The 13,388-nt window shown below is 34.3% G+C and overlaps 1 protein-coding gene across 1 annotated transcript; it reads right to left on the minus strand.

The window, feature by feature from the left end:
* Window positions 1–3,761: 3,761 nt before the first annotated feature.
* LOC126816303 (flavin reductase (NADPH)) lies at window positions 3,762–10,352 on the minus strand. The gene is made up of 4 exons (XM_050542632.2): window positions 10,118–10,352; window positions 6,308–6,509; window positions 5,693–5,857; window positions 3,762–5,045 (listed from the first exon to the last, which is right to left on the minus strand). The coding sequence occupies exons 1-4, from the start codon at window positions 10,250–10,252 to the stop codon at window positions 4,906–4,908; spliced, it is 642 nt and encodes a 213-aa protein (XP_050398589.1). The 5' UTR covers window positions 10,253–10,352; the 3' UTR covers window positions 3,762–4,905.
* Between the last annotated feature and the right edge of the window lie 3,036 nt (window positions 10,353–13,388).

Here is a 13,388-nt window from a genome sequence, read left to right on the forward strand (position 1 = left end):
AAATATCATTTGTGCTTGATAACGATAAGAGAATACTTGTCGAAACGTCGTGCTATACTTATAAACCAGTGATTGTATTTCCATATAAACTGTGTTGTGTTTTTAATGTGTTGAATCGCTAAATGCCACTCAAGGTTATATATAGCTTAACCCTTTAAAGAGGCATTGTCACTTTCAACAAGAAAATGAATTTGGTATAATATTTCTGTTAAAAATAACCCCTGACTACCAAAATCTGAAAACTAACCTATATAGGCCTACTTAGACCCCTAAACTTATATTGTCCTGACAGATTTGTTGCAAATTTCACATACAATCTAATTTGGACACAATCTCCCTGTAATTGTATAGTCTTTGAATCAAATTGCACTGAATTGTAAAATTATTTTTTTGTCGAACTATCAGGATCCCAAAACTGCTGTCACCTTTCTAAAGCTTCACATTATTGACACAAATTAATAACAGTCGGGATCTCAAAAGTGTTAATGCCTCATTAAAGCCTCATATTATTGACACACTTAATGAATACAAAATTAGTTTTTTTTTGAACTATGAACAGTCATGATCTCAAATATACTAACTCCTCTTTAAAAATATACTTTCAAGCTTCATATTATTGACACACATAAATTAATGCACTAAAAGGAAATAAATGCTTATAAATGGGTTGGGCAATAAATGGAATGATTATGGTGTCAACAATAAGACATATTTAATTGATAAGTTCATTTTAACTAATTCACTTACATTAAATAATTTTACTATCTTTTGTGTTAAGCTTTTTTTCCTGATACAGAATGCAATTTCAAACAAGTATATTACTTTTAAAGATGCAGTGTGTAAGATTTAGATAAAGAGCTGGCCGTTATTGCTGTAATAGTTTAAAAATTGAAAGCTGGACGTTCATGCTATAATAGTTTATGACTATATATTGAAAATTTCAGTCCAATTATTTTATTGAGCGAAATTATGAATGTTTGAAGTTTTGACAATAATAGCTTAAATAGTCTTGATTGTCAAATACCATTGTTACGATTGTAAACAAAACCTTGATTTTCCATTTTAACATTTAACGAAGATATGACATTGTCTTATCCAGTTAATATTTCAGCTATCCGATGGGTTTAGAGAGTTGATTATGGGCTTGTCATGTGAACAAAAATCTAAATACTAATTATTATAACATTTGCTCTGATAATAAATAATCGGCTCTACATCTTGTCAAAATTGTAAACACTGATCACTTTGCTCAGAATTAATTAATTTTAATGAAATTTTCAATATATTTATTTGTCAGATTTATTATTGAACCATTATAGCAATAACGGTCAGCTCTTTAACTAAATATTACATAATGCATCTTTAAGTAAGTGAAATTATATGATCCAACATTTTTCAAAGATGTTTGATTGCCACCAAAACAAACACAAGTTTAAAGCTAAAAAAAAACACATGGGCAGTAACTCTGCAAATAAATGATGCATCGACTTTGATTTTTGATAGGGGTTGCGCCTTGATATAAATCGGTACCCTATATAGCATTTACAAGGTTCAGTGTCAGAAACAGTAACTTTATAGCTCCTCTTTAGAACTAGCCAAGCAATTGTGGAGGGGCAGATGCGCAGAGAGGAAATTTGGGTCTATACAAATCGTTCTTGCTTAGAGATGACCGAATGAGCAAAGATTCTGTGTATAACTGAACTCTATTACTATTGAATATCTATGTACATATGGCTATATATGGCTATCCAAATACATGCAAACCGCATGAAAATAGTTTGCATTTCTGTGAAAAAGTACCACAAAGATTCAGATAGTTGTACTTAACTAGGATAAAGGTTACTTATAATATAGTATTGTGCAAAACACATGAAATAAACAACAAATATTAAAATCAGTGTTTTTCACATAGAATTCCTGTGTTCTAATGACTATAATATATCTGGGAAAGTTTCTTTAAATAAATCAATACATTTTAGTTTGTAAACTCACTTCATTTATTTATTATCTACATTAGGGAGCATTTATTATTAACTGTTTTATAATACAAGTTATGAGCATTATATATTATGTCATGAAGAATTCAAAGAAATATTGAAATGCAAACTAAAGATAAAATCTCTGTGAAAAGGAGGTAGCTAGCTAGCTAAATATTATATAACAACTGTAATGTTTATACTGTTGACATAATGAACAAAAAACTTTTATAAATTAATGTATGACATAAACAGAGCCAAGTCGTCATTTTATATACATAATGTTTGTTAGTTAAAATTGTTAGTCAAGTAGGTGTTAAAACCGTGACTATTAAATGATATACATTTATTGGTTCAGTGTGTGTATTCCATGCACCTACAGAAATACAGTCAACCGCTGATAGTTCGAGACTACCACTGAAGCGTGCACATTCGCCGTGTCGAGGCCAACTTTCTGACAGTATGATACTATAAATAGCCATGGCACGTGCAATTCTCTACAAATCTATCAACTATTACAGCCGTAAAAAAATTATTGTTGACGATTTTGAATAGCAGTAAAATGAAGCTTCTTGGTTATTACAGCAGATTTAGAAATTACGTTCGTTTCATTTTTTAAATCGCTTTATCATTAACTGTACCGTTAAGAGTGGCATCTTTTGGTTTAGTACAAATAATATCTCTGAAACACTCGAGTTAGACAGGAACATGATACTAGCAGTAGTTTCATTTTACTTTTACAAGCTTTTTAAAACAATTGTTGAGCTAGCTAACGTGCTCATTTCTAAATTCAATTTCTTGTTCTAGCTTTCTGTTATGTTTCGTAAAAAAGTAGTCTTGATTATCCCGGCCTGTCAATCAGCCCTAGAATGGTCGATAGACTGGTTTAGCGAGACTAATTTCAAAACAAGGGCACGTAACCTGTCTTTTACTCAAAAGTGTCTGGATGTTATGGACGACACATGGAACCAGTTTTCAGTCTATTATTTATAGATGATTAATGGTCATAGCTTATTAAGTACAACATGATCGTTTATTTAGTGACTATAATTGTGTGAAACTGATTTGAGGCTTGGCATATATATAAATATTGTGGCGAAATTGTCGAGATATATGGAGATATTTATTTATGGCGGGTCACCCTACATAGGGATAGGTACATGTATTATTATTAGTCATGCTTTTACACTTGAAGTGGCATCTTTTATGTTACAGGGGGGTTGGATGGCCGAATGGTTAGCGCGTGCACTTTGTATCATAAGGTCCATCATTGAGTCAGCTGGCGTGATTTCGATCCCCCGGTTGTACGTGACAAGGATTAGGGTTGCCTGTCCAACCTCGTGGGTTTTCTCTGGGTCCTCTGGTTTCCTCCCACTGCTAAAAACCCCTACGTGCAAGCAAATGATTTAAATAAAATTGAACCGTGTGTTAGTCCCGAAATGACCTTCTATAAATTGTATGATTTAATGACAATTTTCATTTGTAAAAGGCCATGCTCCAAAAGACAGTGGTATCACTTTTAAGGTGATAAACCTCATAACTCACAAAACTTTACTACTTAGAAAATATACAGGTCACATTTCTTGATAATGACTAGAGAAGTCTATTCAAAACATTGCTCAGTAATAAGCAGTAATTCTATTCCATAGAATTGTGACCTGTATATTCCAGTTCAGTTACTAAATGCCATTAAAACAATTTTCTTAGAAAATAATGTACAAAGTTTGGATCGCTGGAAATAAAAGCACATATTTACAGTATAAATAAGGAGAAAATGGCACTACAAAAGTGTTTGAATATTTAATATAGAATTACAAAAGTGTTTGAATATTTAATATATGATAGAGCATGCATCCTTGGTACCTCCAGTAGTATCCTTCCATTATAGTGCACAAAACAATTTTGGCCTATTAGCTATGTGATCTTCCCCAATGAATAAATCAGTGGCATAAAATCCATCTACCAGTAAATAAAATTTGATTTTTATTTTGTGTTTTAATTTTTGTTGTCATGAAGGTTTACATGTACATGTAACTACTTCTTTATCAATTATCTCTTACCTTGCACTTGCAACTTTAAAATCAATCTTGTACAAACAAAAGCCTCTATTAATAGGCTAGAGCAAAGGTCAGGTAAGATGGACACATATCTCTAAAAGGTATTGTTAGATCATACAAAATTTTACTTAGACTGACTAGAAAATATATATTTTAAAATAAATGCACTAAAAAGTGTATGAAAATGTTCTTGTATAATATCTAAATAGATGTTTAAAACATATATACAAAATGTAATGCCCTGCTTTGATCAAATTGTAAATTACTTGAACAAAGGGCTGTCACAAAGCATTTAATGATCGCATGAATAAAATTAAATTGCATACGACTATTCTTGGTAGGCAAATGAAATTGAATATTATTTCCTGCCTTGATCTTTATTTCAATCTGTTACATAGTGAAAATATTTGATGTTTAACTTATTTCTTTGATAGAAATGCTATGATCCATAAGCTTTTGTGGTCTTCTAAAATCAGGAGTTCTTAAATATTGCAACAGGTAGTTGTTCCCAATATCTATTCCAGTGCACTCATATCCATTCACAAAGTTTATAAGATATCAGTTGTATTCAAGTAGACCATGGGCAAGGTATCACTGATAAAAACAGTAAACTTTTAGAGGCATTTAGCAACTTGATAAGGCAATAAACTATAACACATACTTAAGGGAAAACAGTTACATGTACTTATTTATTTGGGTGAGGTTTTGAAGAGTATTCTCTCAATATTATGAAGTTATCAAAACTTAATGTGAATAAGTCCTGCAGTAACTTGTTTGCCAAAACATTCAAGGTAAGAGAGCGGATTTAAGTGGACTGGAAATATTTGCTTTACCAAGTTTGGTTTTGATCGACCATGTGAAATATCTAATATTTATACTGTAATAGCAACCATTTTCCTATCCCAGTCATGGGTTTCTAAACATTGTAATATAAATTTAGCTACATCTTTTCTTGGTATGCTTCCTTTTGTATTTGGTACAAACTGTCCATCACTAGTCTTGATTTCCTTTCCTAAAATACATTTGTAAGCAAAATCTACATTAAATCTAATGAAAGCTAAAATAAAAAGTTACAGAGTTACCCCCCTTTAGTCTTCAGGGCTTAAAAATGTAATAATATTTCTGTTATAGAAAAATTGAAATGAAATGAAACTGGATTGTATGTCATTTATGATGTGTTTAAACTTCATTTCTACATTGTTATTTGCACATTAAGCAGGGAGGCTGTTGGGCCCTGACCCCCCCCCCCCCTCTCCCTTATCCCAACTGACAGTTCCATTTACATTTGTGGATAATAAAATTAGTAGTTTCACCCCCCGCCCCCATCCCCTCTTCAACTTTCAGAAATCAAGGATACACCACTAATGTGTGTGTATCAGTACAAGCTGTTAAGTCAAAGCTAGATTTATGACGATGATGAATTGTCCATTAAAAGACTTAAGGTGTTATATCAGTCCTAATAGCTCTATTTTTAGATTTGTAAAGCAAGGTACAAACCTTGTTAGACATACTATTTTGAGCTAATATGTTTTCAAATATATTGTTACTGAATTAGGATCTCCAATATCTTTAGAATTTTGACATAAGTAATTGAAATTGTAGATTTCAAATGATTTTGATACCAGGAATATATAGATAATTGTTGAAACATCTGTTTACCTGTAGATTCATTAAGAGTTAGTCCTGGAGGTCTTACCACAGTATAGTTAATATCTTGACATTCAGCCTGAATATAATCCTCCATGCGACTCATATCAGCTAATACTGTCCGCAGAAATAATGGTCTCAACAGATAGGTCATAAACCACGGTTCATATTGTGTATCTATAGAAAAACATACTTACATTAGTGACTTGTGTATTTACTTGGAGATCAGTCAGGGGTCATTTATGGAATATTTAACAAACAAAATGACATTTTATATCTAAATTTTGTTTCGAACCACTTAATAGGTGACTCCAAGAATTCAGTGCACAGTTCACACAAAACTTGACAAAACAGAACATTTCATTTGCTAATCCTAGTTTATGTCGCGTAGATGTTTAACTCCATTTTTCTCTCAATGGGAAAAGTTTCTCGTCTTAAGAATTGATAACATAGTAAGATGTGGGTACTTGAGCAATGCCTGCAAGCACATCACACACATGCAAACACACAGAAATTGTTTTTTTTAGAAACATCTAATTTTTTTAATTTTTAGTTTCCGATGCATACTGATTTTAACATTGGTGACCATCAACCCAACAATAAAATATCAAATATAAAAAGTCTTACATTTTGTTCCCCATGCTGACATACACACAAATCTGTTTACATTAGCTTTTCTCATTGATGAGGCAATAACTTTAATGGTATCACTGTATAAGGTGATTCCTGAAAAAAATGATGCCTTTGAACCTATACATGACACAACTGCGTCACACCCTTTCATATGTGGAATAACCGTTTCTTCATCTGCAAGGTCTATTTTCTGGACCTGAAAAAATGGAAGAAAATCAATCCATCACAATCAGATGCTGCAAGGTTAATGTCATCATTGGCGCTAATCATATACTCAGCCAAATTAAAAACTTGACACTGACGAATTTCAACAAATTTTTTTTTCAGGTAAGTCAAATAAATTTTAAAGTGTTTCTAACGATAGTAAATAGTAAGAAGCCTTTAATTTCATAAAATTGTAAAGTCAGGTGGATCACGTGACTTTTGAGCCTATAAAGATGAAAAACCTGAAAGACACAAACTCGTGAGGTCAATCGATGCAAGTTTGCTTAAACTGAACACGCACACATAACTTGAACTGGAAAAAACAAATTAAAATTGTTATTTTCATCTTTGTTAGAAAATGCTGCGCCTTTCAAATGTAGAATGTCTACTTGCTATAGGTGGTCTCTATGCTGGTCAGTCTGTGGTCACTGTTGCAAGAGCCTTTAATTGTTCACGCCAGACAATAATTAATCTTAGAATGAGAGTGCTTCAAACTGGAACTATTGCCGACTGCCCAAGGGCGGGACCGCCACGTGTGACGTCACTCCAGGAAGATCAAGCAATACGATTATGTCATCTTAGAAACAGATTTGTCACTGCAACCTCCACAAGTAGAGAGATGTTTGGTGGTAGGGTAACTGCACAAACTGTTCGAAATCGCTTGCAGACTGCTGGTCTTCGAGCTCGGAAGCCCTATAATTGACCAATATTGACACCTCTTCGTCGCCGTAACCGACTTGTGTGGGCCACAAGACACATAAGATTTACTCAAAGACAGTGGAATTCGGTTGTCTTTAGTGACGAATCTCGATTCACTTTGAGATTTGCCGATGGCAGGGTCCAAGTGTACCACAGACGAGGTGAACGTTACGCTCCAGTATGCGTCAGAGAAGTTGACCGATTTGGTGGCGGCAACTTCATGGTTTGGGGTTCTTTTTGTGCACATGGATGTTCTCCTCTTGTTGTTGTCCAAGGGAACTTAAATGCTGTCCAGTACAGGGATCAGATTTTGCAACCTGTTCTTCTTCCATTTATGTAGAGACATGGGCCTGGACTAATGTTTCAACAAGACAATGCTCGACCCCATACAGCAAATGCTACCCAGAATTTTTTAAGAAATGCCGGTGTCCAAGTCCTGGATTGGCCGTCGCTTAGCCCCGACCTTAATCCTATTGAACACATCTGGGACGAACAGGGTCGACGTGTTCGTCAGTGAGTGAATCCACCACTGACGTTCCAGGACCTTCAACATGCTCTTGCTGAGCAGTGGCGACGTCTTCCTCGGGTAGTGTTTACTAATGTTCTGAGATCCATGAGAAGACGTTGTGTGGCAGTACGAGACGCTAGAGGAGGCCACAACCAGAGGCGGATTCAATGGGGGGAGTGAGGGGCGCCCCCCCCCCCTAATTTTCGACAGTGCCCTTTTTTACTGCTGAAAGTGCCTTTTCTCAGACTCAAATATGTCCATTCCCAACCCGTTGTAGGGATCCCAAATGACTCAAACCAAACACACCAGTCTGGGAAATAGCTCTTGGTATGGCTACAGATGCAAGGTGTGCCCCGTCTCCGCGGTCAATGCCTTCATTTTGCAGCGCCCCCCCATTTCAAAATTCCTAGATCTGCCCCTGACAACCGTTACTAAACACTTTATTCCGATTGTTCTCCAAGTCTGTGAATTTCATTTTGGGGGGTACTGTGATATCACGAACGTTATCAATTTCAAGGACTTTCGGCGAGACGTATTCTTATTTTCTGTTGATGTCAAGGTCGTCTGTGCACAACATAACACTAAAATAGTTGCCTTAAACCAAATATTAAAAATCTAGTCCCAAAAATCCTGAGTGTCAAGTTTTTAATTTGGCTGAGTATAGATGACCAACACCTATTGTAGCCTAGGGATGCGGTTCTCACCTTTTTTCACACAGACTCCTTGGGACATTTTACAAATCTACAAGGACCCCTCTCCCCCACCACATCCCCTCACCCAATATCTGCACTTAACTCTGTTCAGTGGTGTTACCACAACTTTTCTAATTAATCTTTGATATACCCTAACACAGGTCATCTTAATGTGAAAAATTAACTTATTAACAGAGAGATAAAGAAATGGGGTTTAACGTCCATTCGACACAAACTAGGTCATTTTGGAACTAACACATGGTTCAATTTTATTTCAACAAAAAAGTGGCAGGAAACCGGAGGGGTCGGAGAAAACCCACGAGGTTGGACATGCGACCCTACTCCTTGTCAAGTACAACCGGGGAATCGAAACCACGCCAGTTGACTCAATGACAGACCTTATGATACAGCGTGCACATGCTAACCATTCGGCCATCAAACCCCCCACTTGTGAAACAAATATGCATAAAACAATATGAACTTTGATAACATCATACATTTCTTTTTCTTCACAATTCACACTCAGTAGATATGAATACATTTTATGGTTATATTAAAAAATGACCAGCCAAGCAGAGCAATGTGAAACTTTTTTTCTTAAGAAGATAATTACATTTTATTCTTCCAAATAAACCGAAGTCCCACTTCAATTTGGGATGGTTGAAGGATCAATCCCGATTATATTTTGGAGAATAAAACTGCTTAATTTTGTGTTAAAAGCCCTTAAAATCCTCTACCCCGCAACTAACTCAGTATTTGGGATATGTTTTAAAACAACTTAAACCCGTCAGTTTTCATTTGAAAATGAAGATCGGTGTCCCAAGCTGTATTATACAGTATCTGGATAAAACCAGACTTTTATTTTATAAAAATAATGTGAAGGTGAAATTTACCTTACAACATCAAGTATAGCACTGTATAGACCTATAAAGGAACCGCAATAGATTATCAGGTCACCCAACGACTAAATTGACCCGAAATCTTAAAAGGTTAAATGTCCGGATATGCGGTTTTGATGTTTACGTCCATACGACACAATATTTTGCGGTAAAGTACACCATTCCTCTACATATTGGTGCTTAAATTTCATACGTACACAGACTTTTATTTCTGAAACTCTTGTTAAAATGGGGATGGTCCCTTTAAACAACAGAGATATTGATGGGGACAGTATAAGAAAATTTTATATAAACACAGATTGTTAATCCCAATGTTAATCCCGAGTAAGGTCCCCATTGTTAATTTGGATTAAAGAAATATATACTGCCCCCACCCCATCTCCATCAGACGATAAATTGCAAATAGAAAAGACTGGGTTTGCAATCTAAGAGATGTATTTAATTAAAAAAAAGTGATGAAAGAAATTTTAAGAATGCAGCTGGCCTAGAGACAAGACAATTCCATTTTTTTTCATATTTGTATATAACGATTTATCATATAGATATATTAAACACTGATACCTCAAAGGACTTTTCCTAAATTTTAATAATATTTCATATTTGTTTTGATTTGATTTAAATAATAGATAATTTTTGTGTAGCCCTACATTGATCATTATTTGTTTTACATACTATGGGATATCTTATAATATACCTAGTTTTATATATACTTAGTTTTACACTCATTCATGTATAGTAAGCTATAATATAACAGTATGCAATATCCAAAGTCCATGTGATAATGTCTTTGATATGCACCTACCTGTAATTTTTCATGTGTGACCGTCATACCGTCCGGATTCCGGACAAGTGCCAAAACTTCGTGTCCTCTGCTTAATGCCTCTTCTACAACTGCTTGACCTGACGGTCCAGTAGCGCCTAATACAGCCACCTTCATTTCGCCGAATCGACAATAGAAATGTATATAATGTAGCCTACGTGATTATCGTGTAACGGTATAAGTCGTCATATGGTACAGATATCAAATAAACACTTAAATGTCACGTGACAAGCCGATCGCCAGCTGTGGAAGTTTACTCGTACTGTAGACTTAGGGGTTATCATTATCCAGTGATAATGATTGACAATAAATGTAAATATATCGGAGAGTTTGCTTTCTTTTGTTTTTCAATAATTCATCTTTTGAAGATGCACAAGACTTTTTTTATATGTTCTATTCGAATTGTTATACGGTTAACGGGTTGAAATTGCGACTATAGTATTTGGGGTTATTGGGTGGCGAGGCCTACGTGCTAGTAAAAGTTACCTAAGTGCGTGTAGATCACGTAGGCCATGTAGGGTGTGTGTGTATTAAGCTACCGCTAATAGATGTTCGAAATTAGTATTGCTTTCAATCTGTAAAGAATTAACGTGATTTTAAAAATTATTTTTTTTTAAAAAAATATGATTATTCGATCAGTTATAAGGTCTAATCACAAAATGAAAGTCAGTATTTTACTGAGTTGCACTGGGCATTTCAGCTGACCAAAATACGAAATTGAAAAAAAAAAAAAAAAAAAAAAATTACACGTTGAAAAAATACTGAGTTATTCTGCCTTTTTTCTTTATCATTATATCAAGAGCTCAGTAACAGAGGGCATTAATTATGGTGACAGTTAAGTCACAAATTCCTTGTCGGTGGTGCTGGACTCCGCCTGGTATTGAAGTATTGAACCGTGTCTAGTCGTTCGGATCGTACGAAAGACCAAGGTTCCGTGTACCTATTGGCGCTCGAGCTAAAGAACTCATGCACGTAATAGTTGGAATTCGGCGAAGAGTAGGCAGAAACGCCTCCGCCCGGGCTACATTTCTCTCATAGCACACGGTATGCCCCGAATCGTAATGGCCATCTTTATTAGCCCCGTTGGTAAAGAAAAGTAGGTCCTTAACCCCATTTCAATAATCGCTTAAAAATTGCTCAAAACATCTAATCTTTAGTTTGACATGGAATCCCAAATATTAGCTTTTGTCGCGCGAGACAATAATTGGCCGGAAATGTCTCGTTATTAATCGCCACGTTACCCTAGAACTTATGTCACTTCCGGTACCAATGAAACCGTTAAACAGGTTTCCACATAAGCATTGCACACATGAAATAAAATGGACGCAGAAACAACCAAATCCAGCAATCAATTCATTTGCTACATGTCAGTGATCCTGTCAAAATTACATTACTTCCGGTGATAATGAAAATGTTAAATTGGTTTATGAAATCAGAAATAGCATCATCACATGGTGAAAATTTTATGTAAATCCTATAATAATTGCCACCTTTATAGACCAAAAACCTTGAAAAATGACTTGTAGAAAATCGCCTATTTCTCTGCAACCGTACAAGTTAGAAACCATTTTGAGGTATCTGTATGATCGAATGAGTTCATTCTATTTGTTGATTGGAATCAAATATCTTAATTTTAAAAACATTACAAATCTGATTCATTGGAATAAAATATCTGTTTTGAAGGCTAAAAATACAGTTTTTGCCAAAATGACGTTACTTCCGGTGATAATGAAAATCTTAAATTACTTGTATGAAATCAGAAATAGCATCATCACATGGTGAAAGTTTTATGTAAATCCTATAATAATTGCCACCTTTATAGACCAAAAACCTTGAAAAATGACTTGTAGAAAATCGCCTATTTCTCTGCAACCGTACAAGTTAGAAACCATTTTGAGGTATCTGTATGATCGAATGAGTTCATTCTATTTGTTGATTGGAATCAAATATCTTAATTTTAAAAACATTACAAATCTGATTCATTGGAATAAAATATCTGTTTTGAAGGCTAAAAATACAGTTTTTGCCAAAATGACGTTACTTCCGGTGATAATGAAAATCTTAAATTACTTGTATGAAATCGTAAATGGCATTATGTATCACACAGTGAAAATTTCATGAAAATCGAATAATTATTGACACTTTTATTGACAAAAAACCTTAAAAAGTGACCTGTTGAAAATTGCCTATTTCTCCGCAACTGAACAAGTTAGAAACCATTTTGTGATATCTATATGATCGTAAGGGTTCATTGTATTAGTTGTTTTGAATCAAATATCAAAATTTTAAACAAATAACAAATATGACTCATTTGAATAAATTACTGGTTTCGAAGGCTATAAATACAATTTTTGCCCAAATTACGTCATTTCCGGTGATATTGAAAATGTTAAATTGGTTTGACCTAGTTAAAATTGACATTACACATCAAATGGTGTCACTTTTATGGAAATCGAATAATAATTGACTCTTTTACAGGCAAACTAGCGTAAAAAGTGACTCATGCAAAATTGCCCATTTCTCGGCAACTGCGCATATTACAAATTAATTTTCACATACATTCTCTCCGTATAGATTATTGCTACGAGTTTATGGAAGTTACGACGTAATATTTTAAAATATGAAAACGCTGGATGGGTTGTAAATAGCTTAATTTTACACCTTTTTTCACCTTTTAATCGAAATAGCACAATTTCAGTTTTTCCAGATTTGAAAAAAATAATATTTGCTTTCGAAAAATGGTACCTAACTGTCAAAATTGTAGTTTTTTGTCAATTTACGCCACTTCCGGTGCCGACAGATAACACTATTGGTAACAAAAAAAATGACAATTGAGACAACGGAGCATATAAACTTTGTTTTATACAAATCGAACAATAAATAATTAATCTAGGACTGAAAAACTTAATTATTCAATGGTGGCCAAGGAAAATTACCGAGACAAAAATTTTTCACATTTTTGCCCAAGTCAGAGGACTCGTTATATTTGTGTAAAACACGACTAAAAAATATTCATAAATAAAAAAGTTTTTTGTAAAAATTTAAATTTTCTAAATTTAGCGCCTAATATCTGCGAAGATTTGCCGAAAATGAAAAATCAAAAGTAGCGTAGCTATGTGCCCCGTCTCCGGCTATGCCAAAATGCATCGAAAGTTAAAATCCAATGATTATTGTTAAAATTACTGCAATATTTCTAAAAACGATAGCTTCGGTGATTTCGGACATTTCGCATTGTCGCAGAACGTTCAAAATA

The sequence above is a fragment of the Patella vulgata genome, chromosome 1 (genome assembly GCF_932274485.2).
Source record: "Patella vulgata chromosome 1, xgPatVulg1.2, whole genome shotgun sequence".
Taxonomy (NCBI): Eukaryota; Metazoa; Mollusca; class Gastropoda; family Patellidae; genus Patella; species Patella vulgata.